Here is a 21,561-nt window from a genome sequence, read left to right as displayed (position 1 = left end):
GACTGACACTCGGCGACTGCGGAGGCATCTGCGTACTCATTCTGTAGTGTGGAAATCTTTATTGGAGTCAGAAAGATTCTCTGCTGGTGAGAATCCAGAAGGGCCCCCAAATGAACCATCCCCTGAGGGAATTAGGGAGGACTTTTTCCAATTGATTAACCACCCACGCGCCTGTAGAAAAGCAATTGTCAGTTGCAAGTGGTGGCGAAGCACTTTTGGAGAACTCGCCAACAAGAGGAGGTCGTCCAGATATGGTAGTAGCCGGATACCCTGACTCCGCAGATAGGCCGCCATGACAGCCATAATATTGGTAAATACTCTTGGAGCTGTAGATAGGCCAAAGGGCCGGGCCCGAAACTGGAAGTGTTGCTGCAGTATAGCAAACCGTAGATAACGCTGGTGAGAAGGCGTTATGGGATGCATCTTGAATGTCCAGCAAGACCATATAATCCCATAGCCAGTATGATGGAGCATAAGGTTTCCATCCTGAACCTGGGCACCCTGAAGAATTTTTTCAGAGATTTGAGGTGGAGGATAGGCCGATGAGACTCATTCGGTGTCTGAACCAGAAAGAGAATAGAATAATAACCAATCCGTCGTTGAGATAGTGGAACAGATACAATTGCCCCTGCTTACAGCAAGGACCATATGTCTTTCTGGAACTGCAAGGCCTTGTTCTTGTCTGAAGGAGGACCTGTGCAGAAAAACTGTTCGGGAGGTCTTAGAAGAAATGAGTGGGCGTACCCGAGAGACTTCTCTTACCCAAGTGTCCTTGGTGGTTTGACACTAGCACTGGGTGAACTGAAGAAATCGGCCTCCCACTCTGGGGCCCCCCAGAGGGAGGCCCGCCCCATCAGGCTGAGGGTTTATCTTCTGGTTTGAAGACAGGACGTCTTGTGCTCCAGGCCTGTTTCTTAGGCTTGGTGGCCTTCTTGACAGTGGACTGTCTAGGAAAGGACTGCCCTTTGAATTTTCCTTGGGGACGAAAGAACCTAAAAGGAGGAGGTTCGAGAGACTAGCATCCAGAGCGTCCTCCCCGATATATATGCAGCCTGATCCCGGATGTGGCCAACCAGTGACACCTGATTTTCCAGAAGCTTCCGAGGGGAAAGAGTCCTCAAGTGCATCGGCCCAACTCTCTATAGCCTCAGCCACCCAGGAGATAGCCATGGATGGGCGGGCAACAACTCCTGAAAGAGAGTATATTGATTTTAGGCAAGTATCCACTTTCCTATCTGTAGGATCTTTCAAGGCAGAAATGGAAGGTATAGGTAACATTGCACTTCTAAATCAATCGTGTAACGTGGGAATCCACTGCAGGGGGGTGATTCCCACGTTTTACAATGAGCCTCAGGAAATTGCTAACATGAGGCCAAACGTTTCTGAGGTTGATACCTCTTACCAGGCGATTGTCAGGCAGCAGCCATGTGATCCACTAGCTGATCTGACATAAAGAATACTGCCGAAGTCACCTTTATCTGTTTAAACAGAGGGAGTTTGGATTTAGGGGCTGGCTCGTCATCCCTTATATCCAATACGGATCTGGCCGCATGCACCAAGGCAGGAATATTAATTGTTGACTTAGTCTCCGCCTCTTGCAAAGGGGAGTCTGGGTTAGAGGAGTCAGCTGCTTCTCCGTCATCAGATGACATCTCAGACTCCGATAGCTATGTGGATTGAGATGACAACACAGGACACTTAGCTGGCCGTACAGGTTTCTCACTCTGCAACATGGTCTGAACGGCCACAGAGGAAGCTGCCAGACTCTGCACTGAAGTAGAGAAAATATCCACCCATGGCGGAGGTATACCCTGTGGTAGTCCCGGTGTGGGAATGACAGTCTGCTGTGACACAGAATGGGTCTGCATAATTAGCGGTAGTCCCTGCGAGGGAATGACAGGCTGCTGTGGTAACCCCATAGGAGAAAAAGCAGCCGGGACCACTAGACAACCCGCAATGGAGGCCAGCATCTGAGAAAAGATCACCCAAGGGGGGGGTTTGAGGCACCCGGTGGTTTATAACACCTCACACATAACCCATACCAAACCAAATCCTCCTCACTGAAACCTGCAGTGCATAATCTGCATTGCAGAATGGGTGCAGAAATATGTTCATTACCCTAGTCGGACATCTCTGCAAAGTAAGATAACACACAATATGGCACTGGGTACAATGCAACCACGAGCATGTACTCATACTAGCAGGGAGGCAATATACTGGTCCTGTCTTATGCTTGGGTAGGCTGCAGGGACCTGCTGCCTAAATATTGTGCAGTGCATCACACAACAGTATGTGACAGACCTCACAATATTGAGAATATATATATATTTATTATGAACCACCCTAACACCACCTGTATTGGTGCATGAAACAGAGAGAGGGTATAGCCATATGCTGACAGATAGAAAAGATAAAGATAAAAAGAGATACAGACAGGCAGCGCTAGAACAAGTCACATACAATGCAGGAATTACTGCAAATTGGCAATACACTCAACTACACAGACTCAGTGTCTGATAGGAAATAGTGCTACATACACTGACCCTGGGGAGAGGTATGTAGGGGGACCGGACCAAGCGCTGTCCTGGGAGAGCTGCGACTGCACCATGAAGAAAAGACCTCAGAGGGGGCATGGCCGGGTGAGAACAGCTCAGAGAAGCCAGACCTCAGAGGAAAGGCACCCTGAGCTGAGGGGCGGAGCCGCTTAAACAGGGAAGCAGTCTCCCCAGGCTATTTATTAACCCCTGGGACGCTGGTTTCCCGCACCAAAATATTCTTGGTGGTCTAGAGGATCGCGACGGCTGGGGCCTGCGTCCACACTCTGTCCCCTGAGACCAGAGGTATCGACTGCCTTAACACGCGGGTCACCGGCCTTACTTGTCATCTAAAGTCTGGTTGCAGTCTAGGTCCTCTCCGGGGGCCCTGGCTAGTGGTGACCCCCGGAATGCCCGCTGAGATCCCCAGATCGGTACTGGCGTCACAGCACCGGAAGGGTGACGGAGCAGCAGCGCAGACCTTCCTCAGACAGTCTGCTGCTGCGCGCTCTAGTTGAAGAAAAGATAAAACAAAACAAATCAAATCATAAAAAATAATAGCTTAAGGGCTGTCTAAGCAGGCATCCCGCGTAATGGTGACCTGACTCCGGCCGGGAACCAACTAATCTGATGTCCCTGGTGAGCAGCTCGACCGTGGTGCCTCGGCTGTTCAGCTTTGTAAGGCGGGCACGTGGTCTTCTGTTCAAACCTTTCTAAGGTTCTATGCCTTTGGTACCTTTGCCTCTCAGGATGCTTCCTTTGGGCGCCGGATTCTCCTCTCAGCGCAGGAGAGTCCCCACCCTTAAAAGGACTGCTTTGGGACATCCCCAAGGTCTCCCTGTGGAGCCTATGGACCCTGAAGAAGAAAATTAGTGTTATGGTAAGAACTTACCTTTGTTAACTCTCTTTCTTCAAAGTCCATAGGGTCCACAGGGCACCAGCCCTGACGCACCTGGCTTTATATGGGCTATCTTGCTGGTCACCGGTTTCCCGTCTCCTTCTCTGTGAGTGTATTTCTTGAGTGTAACAGTCTTCCTTCTCTCTTAACCTCCTCCGGCCTTTGGCTCATTACCAACTGAAGTGCCTCTGGGGCGGGGTATAGGGAGAGTGGACCAATGCATCGCAGGAGCTGAAAGCTTTTAACTGTGTGGTGCCCGGTTTCAGTTCCATCACCTACACCCCAAGGTTTCCCTGTGGAGCCTATGGACCCTGAAGAAGAAAGTTGGTTGTACTCCCTGGCCACCACCCACTCCTTTTCATCTTCATCTCAATATGACTGGGCACATACTTCGTCGTTAATGCTTACATACTCACTCTGGGTTCCAATTGAGAATATGCATCTGGGTTAATTAAGTAAGTAAACCCTCTTGATCAAGGTAATCCTGTCGTTGATGGGAATCATTTACTTTATTTAATGCACTGGGGATACATTTCGTAAGAATCTCTTCCTCTCATGAAACAGAATGCATCTTTACATTTCCATTCTATCCTGTACAGATACCATGCTATGTGTCCTGATACAATCAATCCATTTTAAAATATTTTAATTCTAAAAAATGTGTATTTTTCCAGTGTGTGTTTGTGTGTGTCTGTAATATTACAATCGTACCTGTCAATGGGTGGGGTATATTAGACAGCAAGTGCACACTCAGTTCACTAAGTTCATGTGCTGGAAGCAGGAAAAATGGGCAAGCGTAAAGATCTGAGCGATTTTGAGAAGGCCAAACTGTGATGGCTAGACAACTGGGTCAGGGCAACTTCAACTGTCAGGTATTGTGGTGTGTTCCCGACATGGAGTGGTTAGTACCTACCAAAAGTGCTCCAAGAAAGTACAAAGGGAAAACCAGCAACGAGATCATGGCACCCAAGGTTCACTGATGTGCGCGGGGAGCAAAGGGTAGCTCGTCTGGTCCCATCCCACAGAAGTGCTACTGTGGCACAAATTGCAGAAAAATTAATGGTAACTATAATAGAAAGATATCAGAACCCACAATGAATCGCAGCTTGCTGCGTAGCCGCAAACCAGTCAGAGTGCCCATGCTGACCACTGTCGATCACCGAAAGTGCCTACAATGGGCATGTGAGTGCCAGAACTGGACCATGGAGCAATCAAATAAGATGGCCTGTTCAATGAATCACGTTTTCTTTTACATCCTGAGGAGACGGGCAGGTGTGTGCGAGTTGTTTATATGGTGAAGATATGGCAACAGCAGAGGCACAGAGAGGGGTATGGGTACTACTTACCTGGGCCTGGGTTGGTTGGAGGGGTCAAGGATAGTGGGTCTGCCCACTACCGCTGGCCACACCTGTATAGCAGCGCAGTGGCACATCGGGCAGTAAAAGAGCAGAGACTTCTGCTGCAGCAGTCTTAACTCACTGCCAGCGGTAGTGGTCAGAGAGGAGAAATGTTATAGGTGGGGGGTGGTTGTACCGATTGCCCCCTCCCCTGGAGTGGCCCTGTCCCTGTGCTGAGTGCATTTTGCAGAGTAGTTTCTTCAGCTTTTTTGGAGAGAAGATATGGTCACGCCTCCCAGTACCCCAGCCCATCAGAGCTCTCAACTACCCTGGACACCAGCATGCACTATGGAAAGAAGGCAGTCCGGCGGAGGCAGTGTAATACTCTGCGCAATGTTCTGCTGGGAAACCTTGGGTCCTAGCATCCATGTGGATGTTACTTTGCCATGTAACACCTTCTTAAACATTGCTGCAGACCAAGTACACCCCTTCTTGGCAACAGTATTCCAGGATGGCAGTAGCCTCTTTCAGCAGGATAATGTGCCATGCCAAACTGCAAAAATTGTTTAGGAATGATTTGAGGAACATGACAAAGCCTTCAAGGTGTTGACTCCAAAATTCCACAGATCTCACTCCGATCGAGCATCTGTGGGATGTGCTGGAAAAACAAGTCTGAGCCATGAAGGCCCCACCTCGCAACTTACAAGACTTTAAAGCAGGGCCTTTTTTCTGCAGAGGGCCATTTTGATATATATATATAACATTATTTGCTGGACCTCTGCAGGCCACGCCCCCTCCATGTGATGTCACCCGGGGAGGGGCCACAATCGCTGGTGATTACAGCAATGCCTGGAGTATCCTGAGGATGTTCCGTGGAACTGTAAGGGGAGCAGTGTGATCGTCTGAAGCTTCCTAAGGATGCTCCAAGCGGCAATGCTGCATAGATGCCATTCTAGGCACCCTGCTAGCCAGATGAGGCTAGCAGAAAAAAAGCTCAGAGGGCCAGACCAAATGATTCCGCGGGCTTTATACGGCCCCCAGGCCTGAGGTTCCCCATCCCTGCTTTAAAGGATCTGCCGCTGACGTCTTGGTGCCCGATACCACAAGACACCTTCCAGAGGTTTTGTGGAGTCCATGCCTCGATGGGTCAGAGCTATTTTGATGGCACCAGGGGGACCTACAAAGTATTATGCAGGTGGTTTAAACATTACGGCTGATCGGTGTAAACATATAATTAACTAGACATTTACATTTGCAGTTCACAATGAATATTAATAGTAAAGAACATCCCATGTAGTCACAGGAGCATGCCAACTATGCTTCTAATACCCCTTTTACACCAGAACTAAAACCCGGGTTATTGCAGGGTTAACCCAGATAGCTCCTTGGTGTAAAAGGGGACAGGGTTGGATTATTGGGTCGAGTGACCCAGCAATCCAACACAGATAACTTGCAGGGTTTAACACGGGAATAAACCCTGCAGTGTAAACGGCGCGATCCAGGTCACGATGACTTGGAGTGCGCCGCATGCCAAGCGTCCACTTCCACGCTGGAAGAGCCGGGTCACTGTAGACCCGGCTCCGGTGTAAACGGCGCCGACTCAGGAATATCCTGGGTCGGCGCCGGCTAAATTCTGGGTCTGCTCCGGTTTGGAACCCTGTTCCAACCTCCGGGTCAGACCCGCAATTTTGGGAATACAAGCGGTATGAGACACATCCTGTGACATCAACAAGCTGTCCACTTTCAGTACGTTGGCATTGAAGGGTCAGATGAGCTCAGTGTTACAGGAGATTCTGCAGACAACAGCTTATTTAAATAATGCCTAAATAATTTAGGAAACTAATCATATCATCACCAATCATCTCTGTTTAATAACTAGAAATCACAATTAGTCATGTAATGACACTATAATTTGATTTTATTTTTCAAAATTGCATGGCATGTACACTTTTCGTGGGTTTCAGGTAGCAAAATTCACTTTCCAATTATTTGCTAGCAGGGTATTTAACAGACATACAAGTAAAACAGAGTCTGTTATAACGGTCCTGATATAAACACAACTTATTGAGGTCATATACCATTCATCCAAACATCTGATAGCTATTTGGCAACCAAAACACAGCTAGCACTGAAGTTAAACATTATTACATCAAATAAAAATATGAATTTGATAAGCTTTTTATCTAATGTGTAAAAAGAAAAATAAAGTACTTTTATATAATGTGAACTGCAAAACAAATTTTTTCCCAAAAAAAGCTACTCAATGAAGCGCCAGATTTATAACAGAGGGTTCAAGGAGTTTTTTTTATCTGTTAGTTTTTAATCTGTTCTCACTATGCAAAAAGACAGATGGGTTTATTAAAATTATGCATGACCCTTATTATCTGACACCAACGTTTATAAAGGGTAGAATTGCAGATAAAAAAAAAAAAGAAAAATCGCACCTGCATAGAGATTGCTACTTGGGGGTAATTTAAATGTAAAATATATTTTTATAAAATAGTTAGCTATTTGCTTGCCCATCCTTTCCCAGTGGTCCTTGTTTCGTAAAGTTTTTCTGTGCTTCATTACACAAACCAGTAATATGTAGCAACTACCCAGGTAGAATGTAGTCAGCATCCCAGCGGTCATAATTTCAGCGACAGATTTCCGACAGCAGTCTGAATCCCGACTCCAGAACCCCAACCGCTGACATCCCGTTGGTGAGTATTAGGTTTAGGGGATAGGCACTAGTGGAAGAGTTAGATTTAGGCTGCGGGAGGGGAGGATTAGGTTATAATAGTTACAAAAAAGAGAGTCGGGATTTTCACTGTTGGGATGCCGCTGTCTGTATTTTGAATGTTGGTATTTTCACCAGCTGGATCCCGCACCCAAACCACACAGATATATGTAAAGCACTTTGAGTCCTTTAGGAGAAAAGCGCTATATAAATAAAATTATTATTATTATTATTTTAGCTTAACTCATTCTAGTGAATGAAATAAAAAAATCTGGTTGGATATACAGTATGTGTGCTTCTGTCCAATTCCTCTGCAAATTAATATAAATTTTAGAAATATCACAGATGCTTAGAGCTCGCCCTGACATGGTAAATAGCACTAGTTTTACAGTCCCCTTATATCCACATGTGGGGGAAAGCAATATGCACTGCTTTATCCAAACACCCGAAAGTCCTCTATCCTTTCAGTCAGCGGGATTTCAGCACTAGCCTAAAGAAGCTAAACCTATTTGGCAATGTACTAAGGGGTTAACAAACGGGGACAGGCAAGGTTTAAAAAGGAGTGAATATATGTCTGCTGCAATTACCCAGTCAGGATTTTAATTAGAATTAACCAATGAGATAAAAAAGTTGCAGTTATTCACAGAAATAGCAGAAATGCATACATATTACAATAGACAGCATTCAAGAAGTCATTATGAAATGTGAAACATTTCGACAAAGGGACCAAGAGTAAAAATCCAACCACAAAATGTAATCAGACCATCTAAGTAAAATAATTAATCAACGCGAGAAAACATTAATGTAGTCCATTGAGAATGCCAGAAAACGGGTGCAACATTATTGCCTTGAAATTGCAACCTGTAACTTTAAGGAATAAAATGTTTCAAATACAACACTAATCCGACAACATAATCCGTAGCTAAAACACAAGCTCCTTGCCCAGCACAAAAATAACCCAACCTCCCTTTTTCTCTCTCTCCCTAATTAATATTAGCTGGAGCTTAGGAAGAGGTAAGAGGGCCTCAGGCTGTTTAACCAATTAGTTACATCTATTTTTTTTTAACAGAGAAGCATGCTGGATTTCTCCCTTACAGCACAAATGCATCTAAAACAACCTGTGACTTTTTTTGAAACCTTGCACATTAAGGATTTTTTGTTACATGCTCAATTCAACATTATGACCCAAATTTCTCAGATGAGGATTATGCTGCAACATTATATTGTAAATACAATATCACACAACAGAGACTGCAAAACTCTCACCTCTCGACACTAAGCTTCAGAGTGTCAACCCAGCTTTTGGAAATCATGTGTTATAAAGAACAGGCACTAGATCACATTCCTGTTTGATCTATACAGTAGAACACCACATTTACTATACTAAAAATTGTTCCACATGAACACTACTTTCTTCGAGAGCACCTGAAGTTCATAATCTATTCCGAAACGCAGTGAAGGATTACCAGGGCGGTTGCCCAGGGGCCCCCACACGCAGCTACATCACCAGCGTGTAGGCACGTTGGCATATGTGAACTAGGGTTCCTGTGTGGCATAATGTTTAACTGGGGGCACTACAGTGTGTTTAACAACTTTTGTTGCTGGGAGTATTTACACATTATACTTATCAATAACAATGTCAGTATATCTTATTGATAATATCACTGGTAGGGGCCTAAACAAACCATATTACAGCCCTGCAAAAAAAAGAAAAAGGCTCATGAGAAAGCCACTGGGGTACAATGACAATACTATAACTATATATTTGAGTGGCACAAACATTTTAGGAGGTTACTGCAGAAACACCTAGACTATGCAAATTATGAGGGAATGGTTTAGAGTATCAATGTTCCAAAGCTTATGTATGCATGCTGAATTTTAAGACGCCACACTTCATAGTCTCAAATAACTTTGTCTACTGCTCAGAAGTGTACCGAATGTATGTAGTTGTTTATATCTGCAAGGGTAAATCAGGTTTAATTAGGGGCCCATTTATTATTATCATCAGAAATTTATATAGCGCACACATATTCCGCAGCCCTTTACAGAGAGAATATTTGGCCATTCACATCAGTCCCTGCCCCAGTGGAGCTTACAATCTATATTCCCTATCACATGCACACACATACACACTAGGGTTAATTTGTGTTGGGAGCCAATTAACCTACCTATATACTTTTGGAGTGTGGGAGGAAACCGAAGCACCCGGAGGAAACCCACGCACGAAACCCACGCACAGGGAGAATATACAAACTCCACACAGTTAGGGCCGTGGTGGGAATTGAACCGACCTCAGTGCTGTGAGGCAGTAACGCTAACCATTACACCATCTGTGCTGCCCATTTATTAATGATCGCATTTGCACTGCAATCTGAGCACCATATTAGCGCCCATGATCGTATTGCAGGATGTGACAATATTGGGCGAATGTAACAAAAATCACATGTAGGGACAGGGGCTCGGAAAGGAGCACGTCCCTGCAATGTCATGGGAGTGTACTGACTGCATCCGTGGCCTCTTCACTCCTGTTGCCACCAGCACATGTGCATTCTACAGACCACCATGCACCGTGGCCATTTCCGAGGGGTTCCTATGGAACCCTCTCCTGGCTAACTATGCAATGTGTAGATTATAGGCTACAGGTGCCAATCTCCAAAATGCAATGGATGTTAATAAATATGGCGGCATTGCATCCCCAATAGAAATTTATGGGGATTTCAGTTTCAAGTGTCACACCTAAAGCAATGCCTTTGTAAATACAGATTTGATCATTACTTTGACATTTAAAGAGGTCTGAAATAAACCCTAAGTAGTATGATGATGTTGCTATAGTGAGTGTTCGGATCAATTTTTTATGCCCTAAAAGTACCTCAACAGTATAACAGCAGTTCGGGGGCGGAGCTAGGATCCATATTAGTCTTATGTTCTAATTAGAATGTCTCATCATGCGGTTGATAAGTTTCTGGTTTAATGGCTAACTAGTTATCACACGAAAGGGAATATTTTATTGTACATAATGATTGGCATTGACATAGAAAACTGTATTTATTAAAATGATCCTTTGTTCAGCGATAACACCAAATAAGTTTTGGGATGATATTGGTTCACATCCACAGATATATCCCTGGCACTACTGATGGATATTACTATGCAAGATTGGTATTACAAAATGTATTATAGAACTGTATACTTTAGGGGTATACAAAAACCAGACTGATAGTATGTGCAGTACTGAATTGATCTACTGACTTACATAAAGGAGAGCCGTACTTCTATGAATCAGTGACAGCCACTCTTACTATACAGTCCCTGCCTTTTGCCGCAAAAGACAGAGTGTTAAATATTATTGCGATGACAGACAAAATGTTGTAGTAGGATCTAGGATGAAGAATGAAGCATAAAACGGTATTACACTAGATTATGATCAACGCATATTTAATGTGAAAAATGTTTTGTGCATCTTTATTTTGTAACATTGTAATTCAAACACCAGAAGCTACCTTTTCCACATTTTATTAACGTCCCTTCAACACGCACATACTGTTTTTCCAGCTATGTAATAATGAAAAAAAAAAAAATACACAACACTTCTGTTTTAACATCACTGCAACATAAACAGAAAGACACCGTAATACTGTCCACCAATAAACTGCAAGTACATCAAAATTGTATTTCATTAGTCACAAACTTTCCTATTCCTGGCCGATGGTGCTCAGACAAATCGGCCATTTCTACATATCATTAATTAGTAAGATAACCACATAATTGCCCTATCAAGGAAAAGAACGCCATCTATATAGTTCAATAAATTATCCCAATTAAAAAAGGAGATAAATTATGTGCTTTGTATGAACTTAATATAAATAATGGCACAAATCTATGAACCCACTAAGGAAAAAGGATAAAAGTCAAACAAATACCAAGAGTAAAGACCAAAAAGAATCTACTAAAACAAGTGCATGTGAACTTTTTTTTTTTAATCAGTGTGCATTATCCTAAGGCTCTTCACATTGTGGTTACGACAGGAGTTAGGACAGGTCTGCCATTTGTAAAGCATATAAATCAATGATCCATCCTCATTCACTATACAATGCTCAAGTCCGCCCTGCTGAGAACTCTGCATTCAGAAATCAAGAAGTCTATCTTTTAGGGCTCCATTAAGGAATGAGTCATAACCCCTATAGAGCTCATTTGTTTTGCGCAGCCACAGCTCCCGTCTAAAGTGTCCAGGAGCTATTCAATGGTTTGTGCCATTCAGAGGCCATAATCTCTGTGTGCACCCTCCTGAGGTGGCAAGCAGAAATCTGCCCAAATTTGGGCATTTGGGCAGCACGCCAAGTAGTTTCACACAGGGTTTAGTTTAGCCGCTTTACTCAGCTAATCTCGGTGTATTCGGGCTTGGCATACGCGATAAGTAATGGGCATCTGCTGCTCTCACGCCCACCGCCACAAACAAATTAATACCACAAAACAATTTAATTCCCCCTTAAAAAGGTGTTATAACATCTACTCTGTATTTAGCGAACAGAGGTAAGCTGAGCTTACCGATGTTTAGGACTTTATCGCTTATGCCATCTATCGATGGTTTAAGTGGTACAGTCCCCATTGCCAGCAATGGGGATACACCACAGCCTTTCCAAGCTTTGCCAGGTCCATGCCAGGTTGAAGCACAAAGCAGGAGCCCATTACTCAGTAACCTCTCACCAACAAGCATTAGGCTACCGGTAGAAGACATCACAGAGGTGGAAGACAGCGCACTGGACAGGTTAGTGCTACCAAATACCCACAGGTTAGTGTTCATTCTAGCACCCTGCACCTGTGCAGTTCCTCTTTCCTGCCTGGGGTGTCGCTCTCTGCTCTGATGCTTCTAGCACACTCAGATGTTGCAAGAAACTATTGAGATACAGACCAGAGTGCGCTAGAAGTACGAGAGCAGAGAGAGAGACATCCCAGGCAGGAAAGAGGAACTGAATGGGTTGTGGCAGGTGCAGGGTGCTAGAATGAACACTACACAGTATATTCATAATTAACACAGTGATACTAAATTAAATCATTATTAAATAGAGCCCTTATGGCGTTGGAGCTATGGAAGGTGCGCGCACCCAGAAAGGGGGCGTGGCCATTGAAAAGGGGGCATGTCTATAAGACGCGTCACCCTTTTCGTCACTCTTGGGGGCGTGCCCGGTACTTACGGACATGCCGGGCAGCCCCCAAGCGCTGCTGACAGGGAGAACAGATGCCGGGCGCATGCGCCCCGCTAAAACAGCCTAGCGGGAACGCTATAGCATGTATTGGCACTCTTATGGCCCGTACACACGGATCAATCAGATAACAATCAGATATCGTTGTCTGATCGTCCTGCGCGTGCTGGATGTTCGATATTGAACATCCAGCAACATGCACCAACTCCTAACGATCCCGCGATCAACGATAGCTGGTCCCTAGAAAGAAACAGGCTAACCTGGTTGGCCTGCATGCATGGGAGATGGTCGATAGATATCGACCATCCGTGCCCGTGCATCGACCATTGTTTGGTCGTTAGAGGGGATGAAAAAAAAAAAGAACGATATAAACGATCAAACGATAAAAGAACGATATAAACGATCACGTTATCGTTTAGATCGTTCTTTTAAGTTGGACCGTGTGTATGGAGTTTTAGTCTATAAAAACTAGGTCAATATTGCAGTAAATGATACCGTGTAGAGTTATGCATGGTTTATTGCAACCAGACATTATCCTACAAGAATGAAAACAAAAAGTGGCATTTATAGTCTAGATCAGTAAAAGTTTAAATTTAGTAGTACAGCCCGAGAAATAGCATAAGTGCAATGTAAAGTTATTAATAAAAGCATGTACCATTATTGATGAAAAAAAGTTTTGAATCTTTCTGGTCATAAAAGCCCTGGCATTATTTAAATTAGATACTGGCAGAAGTTGCTGTGACAATGGGCTCATGTGATCATTCACAGTCAATGTAGTGAAAGCAGACAAAGAATATGATGTGTCTCAGGAGCCCAGTGAGCACGCTCCTGCCAGTACTTGGGATATTCAATCTCTCATTGACATTGGGGAACATTCACAGCTGTCCAGAAGACTTTATGCTGGCATATAAAACATGAAATATATTAAAAAAAAAAAAAAAAAACCAATACAGCTGTAACACACTAAATGGAAAAATTATCTATTTGCATCGATCACTCTGTGATAAGGAGCAATGTTAGAATATTGTCCAAGCAACAAAATGTACTAACCAACCACGTATTGTCTATACCAGTGTTCCTCAAACTTGGTCCTCGGGACACCTAACAGTTCATGGTTTCCAGACAACCTAGCTGGTGCACGGGTGTTTTCATTACGGTCACATTTTTAAGATGTGGTCCTTTCTAAAGATCCACAGGTGGCCAGGAAAACATGAACAGTTCGGGGGTCCTAGCACTGGACTATACAGCATAATAAAAAAAAAAAAAACCTCCTCGTAATCCCTGCAACAAGGGTAATAGATTCCCTTACTGTAGAGACAGACAGACAGTCACAGAAATTTAGGGGTAATAGAGAACTAGTTCTGCATATATGAAAAGGCAACTATAATTTAAACAATTTTAAAACTATATAAAACTTTCTCCACACATTTATCTGAACCTATATATTTCAACCTGTTTGTGAACCACTGCTCTAGTGTAACCATGGAACAAGCTACCGCCAGGAGAGACATTCCAGCTAAGGCATGGAAATGGATAATACTGTATACTAAGGACAAGATCTCTTTACAAATGTCTGTGTTACAGGACTTGCTGAACAAGTGCAAAAGAGGATGCAGAGCCAAATATTTACTTTATTTGTATTCAAGGAACAATACCCAGAAATATTAGGCTTCACCTATTCACTGCAAAGGCAGCTGGAAAGTTACAGCAGGCACTGGCAGCCAAGTCTTTAACACAAAATTATATTGTGGCCACACCACTAAGATTAATTCCAATAAAGGCTGAATGAATGAAAGAACAAATGGCCACAGATTCAGCCATTTGGTTCTAGCAGGCAGAACGATCAGAATCTCAGGGGGCATATATTTCCTGTCCGTCAATGAAAAAGGCTGAAATGGTAAAGGGCAGAATTGTGATCCAGCAGGATGCAAAATACGCTCTGCCAAACACACACAAATTACAACTAATTCAGTTGAAACTAACCAGGCTGGCCAACAAAATTGACCAGCAAAAAAATGTAGTATATGCTTAACTTTAATAAGGATCAAAAAGCATGACATTAACAAAATTATGCCAGACATTTACAAATAAAATAAAAAATGTAGGGCCACCTTATTCATTGTTTTCTAGATCAAACACAAATGTAACTATGAAACGGTTACTGTTGTTAGGACTAAGCCTATTAAGAACTGAATGGCTTCAGATCTACTGTCCACGTTGCATTCTGCCACCAACATTTAGGAGGCCAGCTATATGTCATCATTAACATACCAAATCAATTAAATTCCAGAGACACAATCAGCAAAATTGTGTGATATTTTACACATGAAGCTTGGCTGTGAAGTTTTAATCTGCCGCAGTCAAAAAAAAAAAAAAAAAAAAATCACACTTCCCTTTGCATACATCGTTTCAGCAATGTTTTACATTTAAGAGAAAAAAACAAACACAATCCTGAAAAGACAATGTCGAAACATTTTATGAATAGAAATTTTCTGTCATGTTGAAGGACAGCAAGTTTTACAAAAATTTTCACATATATCATAGATAATCTCAAATTGTATTTACACATCTGTCTCAAGCAAACGTCATTTTGCAATTATGCTTTGGCCCAGTAAGGAGGCAGTTAAAGTGGAGACTCACACCACACAGGTCTCCTGTAGTTTCCCAGCCATATGCTGATACCCTTAAGACGCCATGCGCTCCAGCTTTATAAGCTTTCATCTCCAATTCTCTGTTTGAAACACGAACTGCTTGGTAACAATGACTCTCTGTGTGCCGAAAATCCTATTATTGATCCTTCTACTTACCTTGGGCTGCGCTCTTCTGGGAAATGCAACTTTAGGGTCAATCTGAAAGGGATGGAACACAGAGAAGGACAAAATAAAAAAATAAATCAGTGAGCGACTTGCATGCTTTTTTTTTTTCACCACTGAGATTAATGGCTCTTATTTAAGGGTGGTATTATGGACATTTATCACATTACTGTTGGAAGGACATAATAGCGTACACTGTAATGCTCTGCAGCCCTGACAAAGTCAAAGGGGTTACTAGCCTGCTACAAACGCTATAAAGTGAAATGACATTGATTTCCTTTATTAAAATGTTTTGAAAAATTAGAACTCCGGAGCACACAAGAGACCCAGTGATATTCTGATAACAAAGTGCTTTCTCTCTCGCTCAGTGTGCTGAACAGATGTTTCAGCCCCACAGCTAAAAACTTAAAGTTATTTGCATGTACTTCATATAGCACCATTCTGCAGAGGGATGTTCAAACAATTCTGGATAGAAACCTTCACCCTACAGATTTATCTATGTAAAAACCCTCAATCCCTTCACAGCCACAACTCTGTGCTGTCTACAATGCAAAATGCTGCCGTTTCCATCTAATCACTGATAACATGTACAAATACGGATGCCAATACCTGCTTCAAAACATAAATCCCTTCTGCTAAAAAGCGACATGCAGTCTATAACAGTTTAGTAATAAATAAGTGGATTTTCCCTAGAGGACTTGAAATAAGCAAATGTTGTGGCTGGCAAGGAGCTATGTGTAAGCCTTCAAAATGTTTCTGAGATAAACACAAATCTAAGCAGCTCCACAGAGAAATCTGTTGCAATAGGTTTTTCCTCCCACAATTTACTTGGAAATCACAGCTATATATTTAATATTGTGGCCATAATTTCTAATAGATCAACATAAGCGCAACAGGTGCAGTTTATTCCCACATGAGCCGTTACTTCATATAGGGTAACAAATTCAGCCACACGTTTGGCTCTAGCAACTTTGCTTCTCAAAAAAAAAAAAAAAAACATGCTTTATAAAGTGCTGCTTAAACACAAATTGGAGTATTACTTTAATCCCAGTAGTAAAACATGGAGGAAGGATTTTTCAAGTACAAGTAATCAGCAAAAAAGGCCTAAGACAGTGGTGTTCTACTGATAAATAAATCCGCCACATGGTGTAAAAGTGCAGATGACAATCTTCTGTAGTGCTAGAAAGTGTTAATGTACCTAGCAGGCCACATTACATATAACCTTAAATATGAGCCATTAATCCTTGCTCTTCCTTTCATGAGACAAGACACTTCAATACCCTTCCCACCAACATTACATTAACAAGAAGGGGTGGGTAAATATGAAAATAAAATGGGAATGCAACAGGTGAGATTTTTCCATACAGGCAAATTAGATGGAGTAATTTAGACATTCACTTTTAAACATTTCACTATCTCAGCAACTGACTTTACATTAGAGGACTTAAAATATAACATTCACTTTACTTTTGTTAAATCGCAAAAGGGAGTATAGTGGTCTGGTGTCACATTTGGACACTGTGAAAGTAGTGGTATCTTTAAAAAAAAAAAAAAAAAAAAATGATATACACACATTATTAAGATAAATATAATGTCTTTGATGCTTGCATGGAAATCACTCACCTCCTGAACACCTGCTACTATTAAGTTCAATATACTTCTACGAAGTAATAAATGAGTTAGTCAGACAAATTCTACTTACTGTATCTACATATCCTCTAGGAAAAAAAAATACTATGACACTATTTCTGAGGTTTGTGGGCCATTACCTAAAATCAAAGCTTTAAACGCAAGCGTAAACAAGAGCGGTGACTCCGTGGCAAAAACCAATCGAGCTGCCTCCTGCACTGAATGTTGAAATACGAGTCAAAGACTAAATAACGCTACATTAACAATAATCAAGAACGTGGTGAAAATTGCAAACATACCATTAGATTTTTCAACCTACTCAGACTAGCTTTTCACTTGTGGTGAAGTGTCCAGTAAGAGTGTAAATCTGGGCCTAATTTTAAAAGGTCACTACCTACCAATAATTTTCTCACAATAATGGGGATTTTTATTTAATTATTATTATTTTATTTTTTTATGAGAAAAAAGGTCATTGATCTTGTCTATGGACAGAAAATAAGTTTTCATCTTAATTTAAAAGAACAAAATCACTTGCTATAAATTAAATGTAATGAACAAAAAGCATAAAGGGTTGTGAAAATATTAGAACGTATACAAGTATAACCTGGAGAAGAATAAAGGTTTTATTATAGATCTAGAAAGGTAGTTTTCTGTTTATTGGGAAAATGGTGATAACACATTTATGGGTGTAAAATACATACGTGTATATGTGCATTTATCAGTAATTAAAAGTCACCACGATGGACAGTAAATATCAGTCATTTGTGTGCTACTTCTATTCTAAATAAAACATGTTACTTTATAAGCATCACTCTGTGCTTAGATTCTATTTTGTATCTGGGACAAATCTATTGCATGAATACATAGTTAAAATTCTGACATTTAACAGTTGTTAAAAAAAATCCTTTATCTAATCAGTGTAATTAGCTCACCTTTCCCTCCTCATTAAGCAGGGTACCAGCACAACAGAAAATCTTTTGTCAGTGTCCCTTTTCCAAGCTTTGTTAAAGCATAATTAAACTGGGTAATAGTGTGCAGAAAAGCCTATGTTTTTTTTTTACCCTTTGCTTTGCAAACACAGGAGAACATAAGCGAGATGCACAGACAGCAGTGGCAGACCTGTTGTAGTGATTGAAATTGGGACTATGCATAGTGGGATCTGTAGGTTTTAACAACACAACAAACAAGTTAAAGCAAACATTGAATGATGCTGATTAAATGACGTTGAAAAGGAAAAAATAAAAAACGTACGATGTTAGTCTAACTCCCTAACCCCAAACCATATTATGGTTTGATAAACTATAGTAAACTACATTTTTTGGGTGGAATTGGGGGGATGAATAGCAACGCAAGTGGTCAAGACGAGTTTTATAATCTGACATTTATGTGCAAGAGAGCCAAGATCTCCAATACTAAAGTCTAATTGCTGATTTAAAAGCAGTGGCAATGTACAGGTGATGAATAGTATGAACAAGGTATATAGCTAAAACTTTAGCCTGACCATTATATCAACAATATGGACCAGGAAAAGGACTTGTTCCTGAAATGTGCCTAGTACGCACAACAACATTGCAGAAAAACAAACAAAAGACAAAAATAAGACATTCATTTGAAAAATAATAAAGCACAACATACCGTCTTGGAATCTAATTCATGGTGGGGTTGAGCTAATACTTTATCTACACTTGCAGGATCTGCAAACGTAACAAAGCCGAAGCCTCTGAAATCAGACAAAGAACAAGAGAAACGACAATGAGTGCTAAACATTGAGCACAGATACAACATAGAAAGAAAAAATATAAATCATTTGAAGGTTTAAAATAAAAAAAATAAAAAAATCACCACATCAGAGGTGAAAGGCTCTTGTGTTTTCAAAGCAGTAGTATGTAAACTGGCAGAGGAACAGAGAATATGCTGAGTTATGACAACTGAATTGTTCTTTAAAACTGTTTGTTTTGTTTTCAACAGACTAATGCTAAAATAAAAATCTTAGAAAAACGTAGTCCTAAAATACATCTAGGAAGATATAATGCCATGGGAATAGTTTTAAGCATGAAGAAAACTTCAGGTGCCATAACACCACCACTAGAACTTGTTAAAAATAAAAATGTTACAGAAATCAATGTAATGTTAACACCACAACTTTTGCAATGGCCAGAATGATGATTATAAACCACTAAAGTGAATCCTTGATTGGCACTTACTCTGAGACATAATGGGGAAAAATAATAATAATTAACAAACATCATTAAAACAGTCAGAGGCACATATTAAAAAGCAAATAATGTGTGGTGATGAGCAGCAGCCAGAGAGAGAATTTGGAGAGAAGGCAGTGAGGCGAGGGGGTGTGTGCCTGACAGCTGAGAGGTATAGCTGGAGACTGCATCTTTCCCTTAGGCCACTTCTCCAGAGTACATCTATCTAACAGACTGTTAAGAAGTTAAAAGATGCTTATGGCAGGAATAAGACATAAAGGGAGATTACCTGGATCGCTTTGTGGTGGGGTCTCTCATCACCATGCATTCTCGGATTTCTCCAAATTTGCTAAAATAGTCTCTGAGGCTATCTGTGCACAAACAGGAGACATGACAGCTATAAGCAATGGGTAAGCACAGCCCACCCCCAGCCATCCCACGGTTATAGAGCCCCAAATAGCGATAGGGGTCGAATAGAGGACTCAGAAAAGAGAAATAAATAAATAAGGAGAGCGAGAAGTGGGAGGCAGAGAGGAGAGAGAGGAAGGGGGAGAGGGGGAAGCTGGCACCGTGTAACAAAGAGCTACAAAGGGGCATTAGAGCAGCCTTACCTGGGGAGGTCTGCCAGCTCAGGCCGCCGATAAACATTTTACTAGAAGGGGAGGAAAACAGAACACAAGTCAGCACAGATGTCAGATCGGCCATTTTGACGTGTAACTTACAAAAGCTACAAGGAGGGAGAGCTGAGAGGAAGGGATAGGAGACAGCGGAGAGGGTGAGCTGCTGCTGCTGGTGCACAGGAGAGGGGAGGCCCCTGCTTCCTATGGCACCAAACACTAGGCAAGGTACACGGCAGCAGCAGCGGGGATGCCCTGCCTGCCCCTCCGTGCCCCCTCTCCCTCACGCCCCCTGCTGCACTTGCCCTCTACAGGAGCACCGGGGCACCGGCATCTACCATCCCATGCAACTTACCCCGGGTCGTGCTGAGAATCGCTCGGACTCCCGGAGGTGGCCTGGCTCCCATCTGCCTCCATGTCCCCTCTAAAGAGTTAAAAAAAAATTAACTAAATAAAAAAAAAAAAAAATCAATAAAAACAAAACCCCAAAAATGAATCCACAGAGGAGGCGGCGGCAGGAAAGTGAGGTGAGGGGAGAGTGACAGCAGTCCGGCTCATAGACAGGCAGGGGCACTCCGGTACCGGGACTGTGGGTCAGTGACTGCCTCTCAGGCACACAGGCAGCAGCAGCTAAGCCAGGAGCCGCTAAGAGAATATTATTGAGCCGGGAAGAAGCTCGTCACACGTGGGATCAGCTCAGCATTGCTCTGCCTCCTTCTCCCGCCCCCGGTGACAGCCCGGCCCTCTCCTCCTCCGTGGGAGGGCTGCTAGAACGTGGCGAAGCCCATCCACGGTGACATCACGTTCCCGTCCCACCTGCCCGGCTCCAGCCTCTGGCTAGTAACAACAACAACAACAATACTGTCCGTGACGTGCTCCAGTGTTTGGACACAGTGGGATGAGGCACCGGCTGCTATTTACAGAGCTGCAACGGGTTCAGCGGCGCCGGGACGGCTACTACGCGTGATGTGCTGTGTGTGAGCGGCCACCGGCTGCCCCGGCCGCTGCGGGATGGTGCCTGGCAGGCTGATCGCTAACTGCTGCTTATCTCCACGTACCGGTAGTAGCAGCCTCAGCAGCATGAGGAATGTCACACATCCATGAGGGGCATCTCTGTCCGCGTACAGGGTACCTATTCATTGCAGCAGTGTAGTAAGGACATGTGTCATCACCTCTCACATTACCTGACCGTCCTTAATCTAATAGTTACAAAAGCTAATCATTTGGTTTATGATTGCTGCCTTAGAAATTCATGTGGAAGTTATAATGAAATACTGCAGGTAACTGGAAGTGTGCCGATTGCATGGTTAGAGATGGCTGAGGCTCTTCCAACTTTCATCATTTATGGTATTTCCATATAAATCAAATAATGCACTGGCACATGGGCCCAAACAGATGCTTTGGGCCAGATTCAGAGGAGGTTGCAGCGTCGATCTCGCAAATGAGCTACCGATGTTTTCAGTCTGCGCATGCATGCCGATGGTTATTACCGCTCTGTGACGCAGAATGAATTTGGAAGCAGAGAGAGTGATTTTCATTGGGTGTATCTGGGTGGTAACGGGGGTGGCTAGACAGACTCGGGCATATAAAGATGCTGTTGCACTGACAAAGACGGCCA

General features: G+C 42.7%; 1 protein-coding gene across 3 annotated transcripts in view; it reads right to left on the bottom strand.

The window, feature by feature from the left end:
* MSI2 (musashi RNA binding protein 2) overlaps positions 1 to 20,645 on the bottom strand; it is a 762,584-nt gene extending 741,939 nt beyond the window's left edge. For all 3 annotated transcript variants that reach the window (XM_088456130.1, XM_088456131.1, XM_088456132.1), the window contains exons 1-5: positions 20,299 to 20,645; positions 19,938 to 19,978; positions 19,616 to 19,697; positions 18,767 to 18,851; positions 15,497 to 15,538 (exon numbers count right to left, since the gene is read on the bottom strand). In XM_088456130.1, coding sequence (XP_088312256.1) covers positions 15,497 to 15,538; positions 18,767 to 18,851; positions 19,616 to 19,697; positions 19,938 to 19,978; positions 20,299 to 20,360 — 312 coding nt within the window. In that variant the 5' untranslated portion in view covers positions 20,361 to 20,645. The remainder of the gene's footprint in view (positions 1 to 15,496; positions 15,539 to 18,766; positions 18,852 to 19,615; positions 19,698 to 19,937; positions 19,979 to 20,298) is intronic.
* Positions 20,646 to 21,561: the final 916 nt, after the last annotated feature.

The sequence above is a fragment of the Taudactylus pleione genome, unplaced genomic scaffold (assembly GCF_031769625.1).
Source record: "Taudactylus pleione unplaced genomic scaffold, aTauple2 ptg000687l, whole genome shotgun sequence".
Taxonomy (NCBI): Eukaryota; Metazoa; Chordata; class Amphibia; order Anura; family Myobatrachidae; genus Taudactylus; species Taudactylus pleione.
This window is presented reverse-complemented; position numbering and strand designations above follow the sequence as displayed.